Source organism: Zerene cesonia, chromosome Z (assembly GCF_012273895.1).
Source record: "Zerene cesonia ecotype Mississippi chromosome Z, Zerene_cesonia_1.1, whole genome shotgun sequence".
In the NCBI taxonomy this organism is placed as follows: Eukaryota; Metazoa; Arthropoda; class Insecta; order Lepidoptera; family Pieridae; genus Zerene; species Zerene cesonia.
The window spans coordinates 811,995-835,199 of record NC_052122.1 but is presented as its reverse complement, the minus strand read 5'-3'; the positions used below and the strand labels follow the sequence as shown (position 1 = coordinate 835,199).

Here is a 23,205-nt window from a genome sequence, read left to right as displayed (position 1 = left end):
CGGAAAGGATTACCTAGTTCGGGAACACATTTTCGAAAATAAATTCGGATTAATATCAATAAAAGACACTCATACTTACGTTGTAGGATGTTCAACCACTCTATTGTCATAAGGTTCATATTCCTCCACTTCCTGTAAGTTCTTTTCATTCATGTTCACCAGGTAGATGCCCTTGTCCCCCGGCTTCTTCTTCTCATCTTTGACGGGTGATAGACTGGAAAATATAATTTTTTTTAGTGCGAGGTTCATTTAAACAAAATATAATATAATTCCGTTACCGCGTCTTTAAAATAAACTTGTCTTCAATGTATCTGATTAGTATGTAATGACTACAATTGCAATAGATAGAGAAAGGGAAAGAAAAAAGCTATGTTCATGACGATTAAACAGAATGGAATACTTAAATACTTTTCAAATTAAGTCTATTTCAATAAGTAACTATGTCGCCTTCGCTATTGTACAAACACTAATTGATAAATATTGAATACAATCGTGGACACAATACTATGCAAGAATTAAGTATAAGGTGCAGTTTAGCCTACTGTGATTGCAATATGACAATTTCCGTAATGCAACTATTACTTCATAGACACAGTGATCTCCGCAGGATAACGTATTTCAAAACATGAAAAAATATGTACCTATTTAAGAACTTAAATGCTTATCAGAATTCCGAACAACATTCCCCACAGTGTGAACTCCTTGAATAAAATTTATTTATCAAATCGATTACGAGATTATAAACACTTCACGGAAAATATATTGTTTGGTTATGGACGTTTTACTTAATTGTGCGATACTTAATTAAACTTTGCTTTGCGAGAATTCATATTATGGTGCATTATAATACAACAAAGTTCAATTATTCAAAAAGTGAACTTATTTTCACTTACGGAGCCATGCTGGTGTATGCTTGGTCACGAGTTTATCGATTTATCAAACCGAACTTGCAGTGGTGCTATGAAATTTGCATTTGATAGTGTACCACGGATTAACCTTCCGTGGCCTACCCCATTGTAACACTAACGTAGCAAGGGGTTGCCGATTTGACTTCTCGGTCGCGCGGTTGATTTTTATGGAGATACTGATATTGTGTGTTATGTAAGGGTACTATTATGGCTCTTGAATATTATATTATCGCATGTGTTTCACTAAAAAGATGGAAGTAATTAAACTAGATGTACCCACTTAAGGTGTTTAATAAATTTGAATAAAGTTACCATTTAGCTATTTTTATTAAGATTAATATCAAAAGCGATTGCAGTAGCGGACTACCTACTTAGATTAAAAGTTATTGCATTTCTTTTCTTATTTCTTTATCAATAAAAGCGTTTCTATCATTTAGGTACGTATTGATTCACGCAATGTTTTTTTTTGTTTCTGATCATTTTTAACATAAATATTTGACAACATCGTTAAGTGGCCATTTCTTATTCGTAAAGGGTAGAGGCAATAAACAAGCACAATGTGTAATTATCTATTGACGTCATAAGGAGACCATACGGTGACGCCGAGAAACATAAGCAGGGAAGTTTTTATACTAGAAGTGAGTGTTTATTAATTGTATTGATTTCGCCATAATAAGCTGGTTCGTTGTTAACTAATTCATAAAGAGCTTGTAATTTCTGTAATCATATTATTAGATATTTGTTGGTTATTTGATTATGTCTGGAAAATTCCAGATACTGTTTTGTGTTTTTTCTTTACTTTATTTGATCCTTATCAAATTTTTTATATAGAGTAAGTCAATTACATTTGTAAGTTATCGTTTGGGTTCCTCATAGATCGATTGCCTTCCCAAACATGTAAATGTGATGTGATGATAACTGAATGTCGTAAAACTTCTGATTCTAGGTCAGACTGGTTTCATCACGTTTTCCGTCACTGGTAAAACAGTGGTAGGGTTGAAAAATTTATCATGCTTCAGGAGAAAAATAAAAGAAAATGAACCTTTAATGGCATTTAATAATTAAGGTTTATGAGGGTTATGTAACTAAGTATATGTCTTATTATTATACTTCCTATTTTTTACCTTTTTTTTGTCAATTTTCGTGAATATTGTATTTAATACGTTTCAGTACTTTCAGAAGTTTTGAATTACAATCATAATGTCTCCTTATATTTACCTTTGTGGTAGGAAGTCATCTGGTTCGAAGGAGGGGTTGACATTTGATCTGCTGAGCTTTTTCGCCTGCTCTTCGGCTTCCTGTAACAAATAACACATTCTCAATGAAATTTTGATCCAAAGTGAATAAATATGCTTTTTTAAACGGTAAGCAATTGGTAAGGCACCTTCAATCTTGCGTCAGATCATCATCTCACAAATGTAATAACATTGTGCTTTACATTTTTTAGTGTCCGAGACGTTATAATTATAGTACACTAGTTGAAACCTCTAGCTTCACTCGCGTAGTACGCGATATAACAGCAACAAAAAAAACAAAATGCCTTCAAGCTTTTTATATCCGAAAATAGGATGATACATCACATAAAGATGTGCCTTGAAAACTGTGAAATAATTGAGCGATTATCACGGTAACAGTCACATAACCGTTATTATATTGACGGTATTTTTAGACCAAGTATCATCATTCGAGTGCTATTTCTGTTACACCGAGATGTAACTCATATAGCTAAGACGCCAACCGCCTACATGCAAAGGCAACGACATCCGTATAAACAATTATGTTTACATCCACCGTCCAGCTATATTCCGAATACGAGAAATATTTGGCTTCGCATGTCACGTGAAATATTTCAGCGCGAGAAAACTTTATTTACAACTAAGCAAGTTGAAACTTCATGGACCTTGTAGCATTAGTAGGTACCTATCGTTTTTGTAATAAGAATCAGCCTTTTGGTATCCAACCTGTTAAATGTCAATTTAAATGCGTTTTCTTTGTAATAACTATGATGATACAGCAGCACCATGTCACATTCTTTTTATTGTAAGACTGTTATTGTTTTATTTTTTCTAATGGCTGCAAAAGTTACTACATAATACGTTTAATCAAAATAACAGATATGATAAATAATTAAACGTTCAGAACAAACAATCATAAGATTATGATAAATTAAAAATCAGTTATTTATAATCCATTTAGACGCTAAGCAAGAAAAGCCGTCGGCCTCCAATAAAAATTAGGAATCATATTCAGGCGGTTCTATGTCATGCTATGCAAATGATTGCAGAATATATTATCTACAAAATTCTATTTACACATATTTAGTACAATTTGCATAAATGATACTTTGCGAAACTATGAAAGAAAGAAAAAATAAAACTCAAACGTATATATATTAATTTAAATTTTCAACGAGATTTCGAAACGTTATTTATCATAAGCCTTCGAGCATCCACAAACAAACAAGCGAGTTTATGACATTCATTAAACATACTATCATCATTTTTCTTCTTACTTTTCAACACGCGTTTATTAGCTTTACTTGTGTATTTGTAGGTTTCTATGTAACCGACACCCTAAGAGTCTATTGTATAAGTCAATAATGATATATGTAGGCATGTATATCAATATGTATCACTTTTGTTTCGTTGATACAGATGTCGGAATTATTTTTAATCGCTTATCAACCATTGCTTGAAAAAAATGACTTTAACCAGCCAGTGTCATTGTCAAAAAATAAAAAAAAAAACGATATGAACTGTTAACTCTTTAGAATACGTAGGCGATATTCGCCTTTTCAGTACGATTCGTGTTTTTTCTATGGGCACGTGTATCATGCTTAACATAAGCTAACACGGTAAATATATTCTTGTACAGACATTATGTTTAGATACAATGTTTGTGAATGAATAGCCATTTTCTCAGAAGTTTATTTTTGCGGCGTGATCTAGTAATTTACATCAAAAAGATTTTAGAATATTTACATTAGCGCTACTTAAAAGTGTTAACAGAATATTATAGTTCTGTTTTGAAAAAATTGTTGAAGGTAGATATATCTTGCTTTAGATGTTACTAAGTTTTAAGATTTATGATTTATCTTTTTAGTGGTAACGTACGTACGTAGTTTATTTTGGAATTTATCCGTAGAAATATATTTTGAAAGTATATATATATATATATATATATATATATATATATATATAATTGGAATCTCGGAATCGGCTCCAACGATTTTCATGAAATTTAGTATATAGGGGGTTTCGGGGGCGATAAATCGATCTAGCTAGTATTTTTTTTTAGAAAATGTCATATTCGTGTTTTATTCGTGTTTTTTTTCCTGACATCTATTGGTGAATAATAATACTATTTTGCTTCGTAGATAGCTGGACAACTGAAATAACACATAGGCACTTTTTATAACGATATTCCTACGGGATACGGACTTACGCGGTTTCAACCGCGGGTCACAGCTAGTTATTTGTTTTATCGTCACATGACATTTACAATACATAATGCTTTAAGGAAAGGAAAAAAGGATAAAGAAAGGTTTGACGGTGGGAGCAAAGCATTGGACTGGGTACTGTGACGAAAAAGATACGGGGCTCCGGCTCACGCACACACCGAACGAATCATAGTCGCATGCTACTATTTCACGTCGATATTCTGTGGGGGTGTGGTACCTTCTCCGTTGCGAGCCGACTCGATTGACTCCCACACACACTGAATAGAGATAGTCACAATCATTTTTCCATAATTTATTTAAAGTCAAGTTTCTAAACATTTCAAAACCCAATCGGCCCAATGATTACGAAACGATTTCGACCATATTTTGATATAATAATAAATCACTGAATCCTGCATACGCAATCCGACGTTTTGCGGCAAAAAGTCGATAATGATCGTACAACTCTCGAAGCATCGATTACAACATGCTTTAAGTATTCCACGTTTATTATAATACATTATGTATTAATGGTTTGCGATTTTATCTGCAGCTGTCGTACCTGCTAATTCGCATATGAGACAGTAATTATACGCTTAGATAATTGCCCTTGTGTGCTGAATATGTGTCGCCTGGTAATGTTGAATTTTGCTTTTAAAATACAATTATTTACAAAGTAATGTAAATTGAAAAAGCAACTCATTGTTTTTCACGTTAATTACTATTTAATTTCGACTTCGAATTATTCGCGTTTATAATGTGATACATAACCTTTTTTTTAGTTAAGTTCTAACTTACAATAATAACATAGTTGTATGTTTAGTGTTAAACTAATATAAAAACGATAAAAGTACACTTGACGTTTACGATCACATGTCAAAAGATTATTATCAATAAATAAAGTGTTATACAGTAAATTGAATTAAGCCCCTCGGCCTCAATTTTGTCGCACTCTTGTAACGAAGGACATCCTGCGTTCGCGCATGCAAATATCTCAATTACGTATGAATGACCGCATCGTCAATCATTTTATTTAATACAATATTTAAATATGTGAAAAGAAGCCATTTATGTTATATTTTATATTTTATTATAGTGATATCAAAAGACTGTGCAATGTTATTTATGAAGCATTACATTCGTAGACATATCACTGCTTCCAGGCGGGCATTGGCATTGGCATTTAAAACATAATAAATATTCCGTGTAATTTACAAACCGTACCTTTTTTCATTCATTTTCATTCATCATCGTTCCCATAATATATGAGCTTTTGCAAAAATATGGGTGACTTTGTAAGTTAATCATTACACAAAATTCATTGTAAATACGTTGTTATTAATTTAATTGAAATTATATGCAGTATATTTCAATTATCTAAGACCTTAAAACTATAACCCGTTTATAATTTATGTTTTTTGTTATTCCTTTATATAATTGAATAAGTTTTTTGCATCCTTGGCAGTTTGCTCCAAGTAATTATTGGACACAAACCGACGCGAGAAATGTAAACTAAACATACATTAGAATGTTTCGTCCTTGCAAACAAGTTTATCCGTTATTTTTGTACATTGTTCGTATTTAATTAAGAATTAATATTTTGTCTATAATAAATCAGATATAAGGACGGGATTTCTCAAGCTAAACATTTGTTTAAAAATGTTTATGAACAGTAATTTTTCTTAGACTACCGATTCGGAAAGTCATTTCTACCGAGAAGAAACGCATGCGCACTGTTTTTCTTATACGTTGCTTTTCATATAACTACCATAAAATTTTATCTTATAAAAAATGTTATACTTAAGACACGTTCTTTTAAGAAAAAAAAAGAAAAATGATCTTTGTTGCCAAAATAAATGGAGCAGGTCTGGGAGAACTCATTTTATATTGTTTTATATTAGTAACTCATAATTCATCATTCCAACAGTCGTTTTTTGTTTGCCAATATAATGGTTGAGGAACTGCCAGTGGCATTCTTATAATTATAATAAACAAAATACTATTAACTTTTACGTTTACATTCATTGTTATTTCTTTGAATGAATGACCGATCAAGGCAAAACAAACAATGCATTTAAACCGCCTCAATATCAACAATTATAAACCTTACAGAGATCATTGGTGGCATTAGCCATTCCGTCCTTGCATTCACTTTCTAAGATTGAATGGGGAAATACATCAAAATATACGCAGTAATTTACCAAGCGGAAACATTGTCTTTTTTTTCTCTGTTGTACTAATTTATTAAAGAATCGATTATCGATCGAGGTTGCAGAAGACTCGGGTCAAAGTTTTATAAAAAAAACTATTTGCTATATTGTGTATTGTGCATTTTTGTTTGGTCAATGCGAAGTTGAATCCACTACTGATACCCAAACAATAAAATTATTCGTTATATGTATAAATCTATGTATCTAATAGACCCCATCCATTCCATCCATCGCAGTCGTTTCAGTTTTACCCCATTAAAGCCATTACAGAAATTGCATGAGTAAAGCCAAGTGATAGCCCTAGCATGTTAGAATATTTAATTATCAACTGTGTTGCGCCATCACACTAAGACGAATCATTGGAAAAATATTTTTACAGTCAAGCGTGATCGTATTTATCTAAAGATAACATTAACTGCAAACATGTCGCTGGAGTGAGCGCAAACACTCGAAAAATGAAGTTTGATTACATTGACCATTGTGTGACTATGACCTTACTGGGTGGAAAATTTACGCTATCTCCTTCAGCTGCTGAGAGGAACTTGGTGTTTTTCAATTTTATCTAAGACACCATTTGTTTACTGTCAACGTTCGAGAAATCTCACTGTTCAAATATCTTATTTTTATTTCTCACAAAAATCTGTATGGTCACATAAAGAGTATCTTTACACCTCACCTTATTTGATATTCATTTTATGCAGAAGATATTTCGACTTGATAATAAAAACAGTTTTTAGGAAGGAAACACTAAGTCTTTAGAAGAATAATCTTAATATATAAAAATAAAGGACCATATCTAGCAATGTACGGTCTAAAGTATAGATCGGGCTGAAATTTAGGATGCAGAGAGCCATAACGACGTAGGCACCTGCATTGATTTTGATAAATTCTACCCCCAAAAGGATAAATAGTGAAGAAAAGTAACCCCCAATTACTTTTCTTCACCCTTCCCAGTCTATTTCTTTTTTACCGGCCCGTTCGCAGGCGGTGGGAATGGCAGACAAAAAAACCATTTATTCTTTTGAAATCAAGCTTTGTTTTGTTTGGTACTAAGTGAGGCTGTCCGAAATATGCACAAATAAATACCATAACTTACAGAACAAACGATTTATAAAAAATGGCTATAAAAAAAAAATTATTATTCAATAACTATGCCGAATAGCAGCATAATCTCATGAATGACATTGCTCGTCTTTAGTACTGGGTAGTGTTGGATTGGCGCCAAATTGTATTGAAATATATCGTTTCGCTCGCGTGAGATGTCGGCGCTAGCGGATGACGTCCGAATTCCGAGATTCGGTATCAAAGTTCGAAGAGCTTTTAAAGGGCATTTTTTATAAAAGTAGTGAAATGAGTACACGCGTTAAATTCAATTATGAGTAGGCACGCCATAATCTGTTATGAGAAATATGAAATTTATTTAAAGGTTTGGTCATTTTACATAAGTGTTATGAATGTGAAACTATATGGACATGACCTTGTATAAGAGATGTGCGGGGAAATGCTATCCAGTATTTATATATACTTGAAATTCTTAAAAAATTACAAGCGAAACTTACTTTCGAATGTAGCTCAGTATAATAATAATTATGAAACATTTCCTTAAATCGCCCTGAAGCTTAATATTTGCAATCGAATAATACCAATTTACTATCTACTAGATCAAGGATTTAAATGACGTAATATGACAAATGGTGGTTTCTGTTTGTTTGTTGTACACAGAATGCTTAAGTTTAACCAAATTGCTACGATAAATATACCTAGTGTAGAAACTGCGCATTTATGATTTTAAATATTGGGAATGGCTCCGTATCTGAGTTTATGTAAAGGGGGGTGAGTTTATCCGTTTTTCTTTTGAAAACTTGTAATAATAAGATTGTTATAAGTTACTTTCATCTGTATTATATAATAACAGAATACCGGCGGGCTTATATCGCAATATCATTTCATAATCTATATAGGTAGTAAGTACATAACAAACAAATTCGTGTTACTTTACCGCTTTTATCTGAAGAACTAGAACGGATTAATTCATTTTTTGCTTATCTCCACGTCAATTAGGGTAATGTTAATTTAAAAAATGTGAAAACGGACAGAACCCGTGCGAGCTAGTTTTATTATAAACATGGTTTTTAATTGTTTACAAAAAATCGAGATTATGCAACGACTGTGTCTTTTAACGGAACTAAGATATCTTCTAAAATAATTACCATAAACATAAACAAAAGCTTATATAATAATGGTAGGTAGCTAATACGTTATTAGAATAATTTATGAGATACGTAAAAGACTATGATGCCTGTCGTTTTAATGGTTGTCGACCAACCAGTGTAAAGCTATATCATAATATATATCTATTCTAGATGAGCAAGAACTAAAGCACGTGCAAACAACTTTAATTCCCCACTTCTGAATATTATATATAGTTTTATTTCTGTAATAGTTATTGTTTTCCATATAGGTAACGAATTTATAAGGTACACTGTACTGTCATAGATCATAGAGTATTTATACGTACCTCAATATATAAGTATATACCATAATGGTTGACAAAAGCTGTAAATTAGCTAAGCTTTATGCCCGTTTTACCATTTTCTACTAACAAATAAATTTCACACGTTAAAAAATAGACTTAACTGTGAAATTTATAATTTAACAATTTCTAAATTAAGATTTTCGGCATTCAATTAATCTGCCGTCGTAACAGACTTTACATAAATTTTCTATAAAAATTTGTAGAATCTCATAAATAATTGTATTCCAAATAATGCAAAAGCCTTATTGAAATTAACCAAACCACATATTTTATTTTTCCATTTGGTGAAATTCATTTCTTATTATTTTTAAGAAAAAACATCCCATAAAACAAATGAGTGACTACAATTTAATTTTAAAATATCGCATCAATGTTATTTATATTACAAATATTTATCGCTTTACAGTGTGTGCGAACCATTTGTAACAAGAAAACCTAGGAAAATTCCTAAGACATAATCCATAGTAACATTAAAAATGTGAAAGTCTATCTGTCCGTGTGTTACGCTTTCACGTAGAACATATTGTGAAATTTGGCAAAGACATAATTAATAGTTTGGGTAGTCGTGTCAGCCGTAGGATTACTGGTGGTCATGACTGCATCCAGCTGTTCCCTGCCATCTTGATCAGGTCGTCTGCCCATCTCGTTGAAGGCCGTTCTGCGCTGCGTCTTCATGTACCTTAGTCTCATTTCGAGAACCTTCCCCATCCTTGTCCCATCGGCTTTCGCCAGCTGTGTGCCCAGCCCACTGTCACTTCAACTGGTTATTCCGTTTAAAAAATTTAGGTTCTAATACAGTATTATATTATCTGTAATAATATACGTTTATTTTATTAATAATCAACTTTTACCAGAGTGTGACCATAAAAATGTAATGAAAATTTCAAGGAACGACTTTCACATATATGTACAAGTAAACACGAGCCCGAGATTCATACATGAATTAAATGATTTATTATAGAATGACGTATGGAGTAATATGACGTCATACGCAGTCATTACGTTACTTTCCTAATAACAATCCTATAGTATTTTATCCTCATATTGTATTATTCCGCATGTCGATCATATTAAATCGATATTTATTTCTTAACTGTCAATATAATTTATTACATCTACAAATGCTTTAAACTAGTTATTTGTTTACTACAACTACAAAACAAGTAAATTTTCCATAAAAAACAATCACGATCGTTTCTTAAATAATAATTGTAAAACAAAATGCAATATTGTAAAGTATATAATAATTTGTAGATAAACTTATATAAACGAGTTAAATTTCAGCGGGAAATGCTCTTCATTCTCAAGACGTTTATTTTTCAAAACCAACGTTTCTTCACGTCACTTAACATTCAATCAATCTGTCACACACCTACACATTCTATTAATTAACTTACACAGCGCAGTGTGTGTGTGTGTGTGTTTCAAACATTTGAACCGGTTTGAACCGGAGTACACTAATGCTTAGGCCATTCCGCAACACGCATTGCCTGCATTTGCATAATTCTGCAAATTGCACATAATCACTTTCAATGAATGAACACTGATCTATTTACAAATTACACACATTATCTACTATGTGCGTGAATAAATAATCTGATTACTTACTTAAAAACATAATAAATTGAAGATTGTTATTAATTTTTTTGTTTGGCAAAAAATTGCGAAATAATCTTAAAATATACAAATTCAAAAAGCAGTGGTGGCTCAGTGGAGAGAACCTCGGACTTCAAAATCGATAAATCGGGGTTCGAGACCGAGCAGGCGTGCAGGAAATAATAAATAGATTTTTCAATTTATTTGCACATGTGATAACATCACCACTGCTTAAAACGGTGAAGGAAAACATCGTGAGGAAACCGGCATGTCCAAGAATTAAAAAGTTCGACGACATGTGACATCTGCCAACACGCACTTGGCCAGCGTGGTGGATTATGGCCTGAACCCTCATAGAGGAGGCATATATTCCAGCTGAGGGAACGTATGGGCTGATGATGATGATGATACAAATTCTTCTACAAGCAAATCTGCAAAAAAGGAAACCAGAATGCGATTTATGAAGCCTATATTCAAACTGAATCTATGGATAAGTTATTCTTCACTTCAGAGCACCTTTGAAGTGTCATATTCATGCAACTATTAATTCAATAAACCGGTTTTAGTAAGGAGAACTTCCAAAGATCTCTAATACCTGCTTACTAACTTGAAAGTATACCTACACGTACACAAATATTAACTACTACTACGCAATTGTGTCTTTAAATCATTGCCCAAAAAATACACCGTCCGTCGAAAGATATCTCTCATCAGAATCACATGGTATTTGAAATCTTTTTATAGTGCAATACTGTCTCATTTTTAACATACAACAACAGATGTTTCACATGGCGCTCCACGGGACCAATCCTCTACAATTACACGACGGAATTCGTCTAAACATTGGCACTGGATTTGACGAGACAACGTGAGCTGTTTATTTGGTTATTATTTTAAAAATACTTGTTTCTCATTTTCTTATTTACATATTACACCGGGGAGCAGTTGGGTGTTATTTTTATTAAAGATATATGACGGTATGATAGGTCACTAATTTATCGATATGATAGGATCATAATTAACAGCCTGTCCTACTCCTACGCCCTACAACATGATATTGTTTGCTTGTTGTAGTGTCCTTCATATTCTATGGCCATCTATATTTCATAACTTTGTTAATGAACAATGATAAAAAAGTAGCTTCTGAAACTACTGTTATTTTATTGCCTCTTTTATTTGCCGTTTAAGTTAGCTTGTATTCAGAAGAACACCGATGTGTTTATTATGAATTTTTGAACATACACATGAAAAAAAATTGCGTTCAAACTTTTTTTAAATCTAATTTAAGCCAAGTTCTCGTCAATAGACTTGGAGCCGTTAACGCCAAAGCAAAGAAGACGTCAGTGGTGTCAGGCTGAAGGCGATCGTCTGCCAAAAATGCCGCCCGCAAATTATTTCACAGTTATTTTAGGAATATTATTGATGTTTCGGTAATTTATTTGTGCAATTACTCGAAAAAATGTCGAACAATTCTATTAGTTGATACTATGTTTTTCAAATTCAGTCTCAAAATAAATTTGCCTTCGGTTTATTGTGGTTAGTGACCCTGGCTTTTGCTATAATATTAGTCGTATAAGTGTTATATCGGGTACTAGTGTAGTATTTTATTATCTTTGTAGTGAAATAAAGTGAAATAAATATTAGCAATATTTATTTTACAGGTTCAAATTATATTCGATATAAATGCAACAATAATTATACACGACACTTACAGAGAAGGACGTTACAAATTGCAACCATTAGAGGACTAACGTAGCATTTATATTCATATAAACTGGACTGCTATGATCAAGTAAAAACCTAAGTAAAATATAGGAAATGTGTTCATCTGTTGTAGTTCTGGTAAACACCGTTAATTTATAAGCTATATTTATTGTTATGGTCCAGTGGATATGTGACAATTGTCATTTTATTTAAACAATTATTGTGTAAAAATACTGTTTATATTGGTACGGCCCACGCTGGTGTGCTAGGAATGACATTATTTACGGTCATTTGAGTTAGCTTTGCCTGTAACTCTTATCTAAATTGAGTTTCTTCTTATACATGATGTATAGTTTCAGAAAATTGAAAAAAAATCAAACGTGCTATACAATGATTGAATTCTCTGTTTCTCAGAGTATTTAATTGTATACACACATGTTAATTAATGCATGCAGATACTTTAAACCGACTTTAGTAAGGGAAATGTCTCAATACGACGAAGAAATATATGCATTTTATTTGTTTTCTCGTGTGTATAGGGCTGTCCAGAATAATTTAAGAGATCTTTCGAAAACCGTATGGCGACTCCTACGTTTGATGACTTTTTATAGGTGGTATTACAAGTTACAATAATTGAAAGTCTAAAGTCGTGGTTGAGACTTTCAATTATTGTCTGGTTGGAGCGGGCATGGTGGGACGGCTGATGGCAAATTCTATGATCGATTCTAATCGGCATGTAAATACAAAAACAATTCATCGATTCGTTATTTACAAGCTCTCCTATAAAAAAGGATGGCTCGTCAATCTATAGTGTCGACTTTTGGAAATTAACATCGGGCGTTAGACCGTACACAAAAAAATCGACAAACAATTGTGCAATAGGTACATTGAAGTGTTCTTAATACAATTTTAAATGAAATATGAAATATGTGCACTTGGCGCCGTGCCTGCATCCAGCTATCGTATGCATCTGTGCTGACATGAGACCAGCTTCTAAGTTGTCCGTTCTTTCTGCCAAGAGTTTCACATGTTACTAAGACGTTTGACTAATTATCTATTTCATGATATTGATGGCTATTTCCAGAGATAGCTTTCTCAGTATTTATAATGAATCATAATAACGCCCAATATATATTGGCTGAAATATCATCCTACTAATAAAGGTAAAAGGGAAAAACATTTTCCCGTTTGTGCGTGTGAAACACAAAGCATTGACGGTTATTAAAAATACCTGTATGTTTTTCAATGCTAATCTTTGCAAAGTAGTACTTTGATTATAGGACAATATGAAAACATTAGTTTCGTGTAAAATTATCAAAGTCATATTAAAAACTTTTATAAAAAGCGATAAACTAATATAAAAGCTATTATATATCGAGAGGCATCAGGTCCTGAACAAACACATCGCATCGTAAATCATAATGAAAAGCGTAACTAACGTTGTTTACTCAATTGATAATAACACGGTATGTATTTGTATTAATTGTTCACTTATTAGTCATTGTGTATGTATTTTGTTTGTACGTTATTGGTTTTTCACACCTGGCTACAAAGTACACAATGTGCATGGCGAAATTGTAACAACAAATTCGTGCAAACCTGCCGGCTCTTAAAATTTAATGTCATTATTTTATTCGCATTTATAATATTAGTAGTATATAGCCATACACTTATATTTAAGACAGAAACTGCATTGTTAATTTCGTTACCGGCCTTATTTACTAACTACCACATCTAGACTAGAAAGAGGTCAGTTATCGTCTCATGTTATAAAGGTTAAAAAAACTCAATGTATAAAACTACGAATACGAATTCGCAAAAACATCACACAATTGCCTTACAATATTTCCACAAACGGTAACCTAAACAGTTGCGATTGCAAACACCAGCGTTATTTGAACGTTATTCACGTCCACAAGAACATAGGCTTACAATTGGGAGCTTTTTATGCGGACCCTTACCAAAGTCACCTTTCGGTCATCGTCCGCTTCAATGTTTATCTTGATCTCGCCATTCAGAATACGCCGATATCACCCAGAATACATAATATGAGCTTTCTTTTATACCTTTTCAATATTAAATTGCCAATTAACTTCTTTCGGCTGGGTGAACCGATTTAGAAAATGATTTTTTTTATAGAAAGAAGAAAAATTATTTAACGAAAATTATATCTTAACATCTTTTTGTGATATAATTAAATTTTCTTGTATAGTTATTTTCTAAGCAGTGGTGGGTCAGTGGTGAGGACCTCGGACTAAAAAATTGATAAGTCGGGGGTTGGGGCTAGGCGAGCGTGCAGGAAATAAATTGATTTTGCAATTGATTTGCGCATGTGGAAATTATGACCAATGCTCGGAACAGTGAAGGATAACATCGTGAGGCCGGCAGTCCGAGAATTAAAAATTTGACCACATGTTTAATCTGCCAACCCGCACTTGGCCAGTGTGGTGGATTATGGCCGGAACCCTCATAGGCCTGTGTCCATATGTTCAGTAAGCTCACTTGCCCGCTATAACATATAAAATAAATTAACAAAAAGGGAGTTTTATCTCAATGCTTCCTCAGAACGGGGCGAAGCGAAAGCGAATTTACAATATATTATACAAAGAGTCCACGTACATGTATGCACAAGGACGATACTAAAAGCTTATTAAGAAACGGTCAATGAACGAGACGCGGATATACCGATTGACATTTATCACAGCATCAGCCCTTGACGTCCACTGAATAAACTGGATTTAATGTCTTATTGCACTCCACACGTAAAACAATCGGGAATTGGGAGATCAGACATCGAAAATCAATATTCATTGTGGTACATAACAAAATAAATTCCAGATAGACTTGTCTTTATTAAGTCCTTTTCTAAAAATCTGCTACTTTTCTTTTTTCCCAGTGGATTTTTCATAGCTTATTGAATAAGACAGATTTCCCTGTGATAGTCCGAGATTTACTTCTTTTACTATTTATATACATTTTTGGTATATATCTCTTCATGGTACCTATATATTTTCATAATTCATGCTGTCGTAAAATACCAAGTGTATATAATAAAAGTGTTAAGGTCAAACATTAAGTTATGAAACTAGTAAGAAGTGAAATAAATTATATATTTTATGAAGGCAATATTATTTTATGTCGCCATAATTTAGTGTAAATTTAAGGGATTCATATCCCTACATACTTAAGTGATTAAATTGGGCCTTTAAAATGAAAATAACACACAAACGAACGATATAAATAGATTATTTTTAACAAAAAAAGAAATAATACTAAAAGTATAGGTACAGTTATTTTAGTGTAATTATGAAATATCTACAAAGCATACACAATGATTTCCAGATTTAGCCTTGGAGGTAAGGATAGTGTTTAGCTAAATGGAAAATCAGTATTGATAACATAAACATAGGTCATAATTACAGTTTGTAACGGCCATTCTATATTGTTTGTATGTAAATAATGCATATACAACAAACGGCTTAGAAATGGTAATTCATAACCACTCTTTGCATTGTAATGGTCATATATGCATTTATTCGGTAGTTGATTTTGAAATTACTTTAGATTATATTAGATTATACAACATGATTTATTATATATTATTTAGTGTATGTCCCGTAAAACAACTAAGATAAGGCATATATTTAAATAGAAATGACTTGTAATTTATTCATCGGTTGTATAGTACTGACCGTGGAAAAGACACAAGAAATTGATATGTAAAATGACAGTTGTGTGCGCGGAAGTCTTGCTACGAGCAAGTGCACAATACAAATTTAGGTAATATATTGTCTCTGATATAATAAGCTAATGAATTTATATTTTCATACATATTTAATTTAATGTAACATATGATTAATAATTAGTGAGTACTATGAAATTAACACACCTTCAAGGCTGCCGATACTATTGTTGTATTGTCTATATATCAATACACAGAATAGTTAAATTTACGTAGGTATAACAGTAATTTACGAGCCATTATTTTTCAATGGCGGAACTTAATCGATTGTCAGCTGTGATGTATGAGTTGTAAGTGGATATGTACAAGGAAATTAACTATTTCACATGACGGTTAGTGCAAGGCGCCATCATTAATTTAATGACCTTGTTTACTTTACCGCTCATGAGGAAAAAATCGACTATCAATCTTGGAATTTATTTTTCAAATTAAAAATTGTATGATCCCACTTTAGGCAATTCTTATTCTCTTTGTTAAATTGATTTGTTCTATCTCATAGTTACAATTGATTTCGCGAAAAGCTTATAAATAAACCAGCCTATCTCATTAAGATGCCACCTAGGTGCCTTGAATTTCCCGTAATAATTAATAGTAGTATTCCAGCGGTTTTTAAAATTAACAGCAACAAACAAAACAGACAAAATCTACAACAATAAATTAAATTAATTAAAAACATCATCCCTATTTCTAATCACCAGTGGTACGCTTATGAAAATTTACGATTGACTCCGCTATCTCCGGCTTACAGATCCCCGAGGAAAGCAAAATTTTCCACATGCAAACCGGTCCTGCGCGCCGACCGGTCTGGTCGCATTTTTCTTAAGGGTTGCCACTATAATAATATTTATTTAATATTTTACTTTTGTAGCAGACAAAATACTAAGTAAACTGTCCTAAGTTTCTTAAAGTTTCTATGTAAAGATAAAAAAAGGTGAAAGAATATAAAAAATATACACACTCGAATCAAAATGCCACATGTAAAGAAACATTTTAACGCAATCAATACCAGCAGCTTCTCATGTCGTCTTTTTTCGAATTTTTTGCGTTTCGCTGCAATATTACAATCAAAGATTTTAGTATTGAATCATCCAACCTATGCCAGTATAGTTGTTTTTTTGTTTTGGGGCCTCATAGAACCATAGGAAAAATCTGTGAAATTCTGTGGCAATCTAGTTCAATAAAAAAGATATTAAAAACAGATATGGCGTAATAAGTGAACAACCGTCACGACATGTGTCGAAAATTTACAATTAAATATGATAACAAATTTTTGCCAATCCTATTTCCCTCCACGTGGGGACCGGTATTATATGTAAACATTAAACAGGTCGCTATACCCTACTCACGTTTTTCGTATTAAATATTATAATGTAATTTGTCTTTTTTCCTTGTATCATTGGTAATATGTTTATCTCCCTGAAGATATTTTATATTACGATACAATTTAGCTGTATACCTAAACAGATTTTGAATATCTCATATATTGGTCTATTAATAAACACTAATATAATAATTAATATGGACAAAGTTAGGCCTCAGGCTAGGCTATAGAAACTTACAATATATCATTTGTATACGTAGTTTCTGTTTCAATCTTGATACCATATAACAAAAAGTAGACGTTTATTAAAATACCACTTTTTGTAAAGACCTCCTTACAAAGTATTCGATAATTAGGTAGGCACTGAACAAAACCAGATCAAACCAGTTCCTTTCTCAGATTACTGTCTAATAAAATGCAGTGATTGTATCGAACGAAAGCACGGATAATAATTATGCCTCACTATATATTTGGAATACAGTCACTCCCTTGTAAGACGAATCTATAGTGTAGACTATATAATAGTAGCAAGGCCAACAAGAAAAGATAAAAAATAGAAACAATTTGACCGTTATCTCACGCAAATAATTTGCAATGTTTCTGTCAGTCTGAAAGCGGTAGAACTACCAACCCATTTGAATTTTGTCGTTGTTTTTATGATTTTTTTTTTATTTGAAAGTTGGCGCATGAAATTTCAAATAAAAAACGGATAATAAAAATCGCTTCACCCAGTAAAAGGTTATGAGGTAACAAACACAAAAACACACTTCTCCTTTTTTGGAGACGGCTGATGAGACACAATATACGTATTGTATTTATTTGGAGGTTAAGTGATTAAATTAAATATTGAAAAATTTCATGATCCTTTTCTTTCGGAAATACTGTTATAACCATAACTTTTACGAATTTATGTCACGTTGATATAGTGACAAATCAAAGTAGACATTACTACTACCTGATATTGCAGTTTTTACAGCAAACTGGACAAGTAAATAAAACAGATAAAGACATTGCCCGACCTGCAAGTACCAACACAATTCTGAATTCCGTATGCAAGTCAAGTACGAGTCATCAATCTCAAAAGTTAAAACTACAATTATGACGACAGGTATTTTTTAAAAAGAAAATTGGCAACAAGCATCCGTGACACCGTTAAGTAATATCGCACACAACTTTGGATCTTAATATAAGCTCCCATTATGTAATACAGTGCGATAATCGGTTGTACTCTTAAAAACGTGGGTTTCGTAAAACGGTTATTCCTGTCCACATATCAGATGACCGGTACTGTTGCGAGCACAATTTATTAAACAATTATAATCGATTTAATTTATCACATAATTAACGGAAAAAGAACATTTTATGTAATATATTTGTGTACATAAAACTGTTTTAAGAAAAGATGCAGAATATTTTAATAAAATATACGATACTTTAAAAGGGTATAAACACCCCATAACGAAAAATATAACAAATAATAATTTTTACTTTTTATACAATCAAGAGCATGTGAAAATAAAAAAATAATAACAATACAAAAAATATTTTGCACTCATATTATATAAGACCTTCATAAAACATTTTTGATAACGGGTAAACCTTGATGTATTCGAATATTTTAAGAGAGAATTAAAACGGATACAATGCACGAGACCTTGGCTGCTCTCAATAAACTGTCGAGAGGTTGACAGAAAAGAATATCTTTGGCCATTAACGAGATGAAGTAGGCATATCGTTTCAAACTGTATTCTTGTTACCTTAGTCTTTATCCTGGCTTGAAGGTTTTGTAGCAAACTGAGATAATAAAATACTAATAATCATTCAACTTCTATTTAAGTAATACGATTTGTTTAAAATGTATATATATGAAACGCGTTTACATACAGTAAATTAACTACCAAAGTTAATGAATGTCTAACATGAAATGTCATTGTGGTTTAACCGTTTCCAGTTGTTATTTGTTACTTCTGACATGGTTAAAAAGGAAGTTAAAAAGTCTTTAATTTCCAAATGTATAATACTCGCGTAAATACAAACACAACAAACCCTAATTTAAGAATAAAAAATAAATTATTTACATGTTATTTACTTACTTAGTTATAAAATTTCCCTACCATTTCATATACCAGTAACGTCACAATTTACACGCGATTGTGCCCACGCAATTTGCTATATTCATTGTAGCACTCTAAGCTCAGCTTTCAAAGACATCATTATGCGATCTGTTTGAAATATGTTCTGTAATAAGCTCCCATAAAAGGCATGAAATATCTAATTGGAATCTAACGAAAATATTATACTTATATACCATAAATGTATTGAGAAGCTTTCTCAGTACAACGGAATACGTCAAATATTTATATTAATACCGATTTAATTAACTGAGTAAGCTTTCGCGCGCGTCAGTACCCGTGGAAATTGAATTTAACCTTCAGACGTCGCGGCGGGAGCGAGGAAGCTGTCTGGGAGCGGCGGGCTATTAACACGGCCAACACTGGGCCAGCTTCTGAACTAGAACTTCGTCATATAATTGTGTGGCCCAATTCCGTTGCACCGAATGATGATGCGAGATGGAAATAATTTTGTACTACATTAATATTAAATTGTTCTAAAATTAATATTAAATTAATATAAATAAAAACACGAAAAGACTGTGATCTATGAAGATTTGTAAACACATATTGTGAATATGAAACACATCATTTTAGTCGTTTAATTATGTGTTATTTTAAGCAATAAGGATCACATTTGTCAAAGAAACGTTAATCTTTGGTTACTACGCTGATGCTCTCACGACCTTAGATCTCGTCTCAGGTTTGATTTAATTTCCGCGATGTAAGTTTGATATATCTAGTTCGCACGGAATGCTTGCATTCTTATATTAGCTAGAATGTGCCGTTTGAACCGACATCAAAACAAATTTAGTCAAAATGTACCCCATTATATGAAGCATGGCTATAAACATATTTTCATAATATGATTCCAGGTGTCGTATCCGAAGAGTAAAACGAGACTCCATTAAGACTTCGCTAACCACCTATCTATGTGATAACAACGTAATATAATAAAAAATCGAGGTGAAGCAACGGTACGCACGGTCATTATTGGATGAGTGACCTTTTTTTTGTATTTGTTCTTTTACATATTTGTACGGAACCCTTAGAGTCTACCTTTACCCTTTTGATTTTTAATCGTCAAGCCTTTGAATCCATGTTATAAGAATTAAGAATTAATAAAAATTCAATTACAACAATGTACGAAAGTAACATGTACGTGTTATATTCGATTTAAATAAACACATACTGAATCATAGTTTTGAGGTTTTCGCATTCAAAAATCATCGTAGTCAAATATTAATGATATTAAAGATCGTCTAAATATTTATTTTAATCATTGAGAGGGGAATATATATTATGATAAATAAAATATTAACTCAAGAGTAATTTATTGCGTCATAAACAATATTTTCAACATATAGTCTCTAAATCAAAAAGTTATTATTTATACTCCATTTAATTTCTTTTACGAATGGAAAGTATTGACGACTGGAGATAAGGAATGGTACGGAAGGGTGAGGTAAACGGCCGTCGTCTCCTCCACCAACTATACGAAACACAGTAACATACTACTATTTCACGCCAGGTCAATATAAATAATTGAGAAGTAGGAGTACCTAAAGGTTATGGGCTCACTCCATAAACGTCTACAAATGAAGTATTTACATAGTGCGACACATAAATTGGAACCTAGAATTACTTATTTGCGGTCGCACGTCACAAATGACTGGGTACTTATTTATTTAATTGTTCGACACGCGACCGCGTACCACCTTACGTAATGCTATATAAATTCTGCTGGATGATTGAAAATATTATTTACAAGGAAAATTCCGAATGAGAGGGAAATAACCACAAAGCAGGTCACAAGGTAAAGTGGACAGCAGTTAAGTGAAAATAATTGAAATTCTCTGTGAGTTGAGTTTACTATATATATTCTTTTAAATACTTGTATATGATAAAATCTCTTTGAGTTCATGTCTATTATATCATCCCGTCCATTTTGCTCATTATTAATAATATATCAATAAGCGTAATTTAGACAAAATAAGATCGCGATACCTAAATAGAAGAAATGAAGGTCGCGCCAATAGATTAGCGAAGCACCGGGTTATTAAAGAAAATAATTAACCTATCAAATTGTCTCAGAATATGTTAGAAACTATGCTCGCTTACAATTTACCTACATCTTATACCAAATATCGTGCCGAACCAGTCAGATAACAGTTATATATCGATATATTAAACATTGTGAAGGTGGTTATGTGAATTATGAGAGAGAAAAGGCTGACCTGAACATAATTATAATTAGTTAAAAAAATAACAAAGTTTCCTTAACAATTTAGAAGGCAAAATATATCAGTAACACATCCAAAAAGCGATTTGAATTCAATCGTAATTACCATGCCTTATGAAGTGTTAACTACCGGTAAAGAAAGAAGCGAGTTTAATGGACCCATAAAAATCCGTCCAACGAGCAACTATATAATATAACTACAACTTTATCATAGCGGTAAGGATTCAAATATTATATGTGTAATAACAGAAGAAAAAGACGTATTCTCCTGCCAAAGAAATAGATATATTAAGAATTCGGAAGAAAACCATCGCTTATCAATGAGTTGTTTGTGGGTTTATTAAAAAATAAGTGAAACTTAGAGGTTTTTTTTAATAGTTTTACGTCCCACTTGGCTGTCCGAAGCAATAGCCGATGGATTATCCTTGAGCGCATTAAAACTAAACACGTGTGACAATCGATTAAATCGTCATTAGCGAAGCAATGAGGATCTCGCCGTTTGTGGAAAAACCGGATTCTCTCCCCAGTTTCCGCTTAGCGTCCGCAAGGTTCCGTTTACGTCCGTGTGAGCCCAGTTCACGCTTTCATGGCTTTCACAACACCTAGTTTATTTAACAAAATAATTAAAACACGCTTTGTCCGAACGTGCAAAGTGGTAACGAAAAAATACAATTTTTTGTTTCGCTCTTTCAAAATTATGACACGTTTTTGTCTCAAGGTGAATAGAACATTAGATCACATACCTATCTGTAATTTAAAATATTTTGTTGGGTGTTAGCTTAAATTTTTAGCATTTCAAACTACTTATAAGAACACCTATGCAAAAAAATTATGATAAGTATTTTTCTTTATAGGAACTGTGTTTTGAAGCGGTGGTCCCTATCGTAAAATTAAGCTATTGATATTTTTTACATTTTCAAAGCGTTCAGCTATTATCGTGTCATTGTGATTTAATATATACAGTGTCATTGTGAAAATATTTACAACGTATAAACAACATTACTTGTGTATTGGACACACCAGTAATTGTGCAATGGACACGGAACAAGAGTGGGTGTCCTTCATTAAACCTCGGCACTGATCGGCTTTGTTTTGATCGATGCTAGACTGTAATTACATTTAATTGGGATTCAATAATTTTGTATTTACATGCACATATTCAGTGAATCTTAGTTCAGAGAAGAAACGCATTTCCGCGCTTGCATTTTATTTAATCATCTGATTCATTTGCTTACACGAATATACCTAAAGTTTCAAAGAAATATATATTTAATATTAGATTTGCAAATAATATTTTAAAATATATATTTCGTTAGATTGTTATCTACCTAGTCTTGCCATAAATATTGTAATAAAGAAAAAAGAAAATTGTTAACTGCAAATAACATTTATTACT

At 32.3% G+C, this 23,205-nt stretch overlaps 1 protein-coding gene across 1 annotated transcript in view; it reads right to left on the bottom strand.

Moving 5' to 3' along the window:
• Positions 1–23,205, bottom strand: part of LOC119835552 (proton-coupled amino acid transporter-like protein CG1139) — a 41,446-nt gene that overhangs the window by 7,984 nt on the left and 10,257 nt on the right. The window contains exons 2-3 of the mRNA XM_038360455.1: positions 2,127–2,206; positions 80–214 (exon numbers count right to left, since the gene is read on the bottom strand). Of these exons, the coding sequence (XP_038216383.1) occupies positions 80–214; positions 2,127–2,206 (215 nt within the window). The remainder of the gene's footprint in view (positions 1–79; positions 215–2,126; positions 2,207–23,205) is intronic.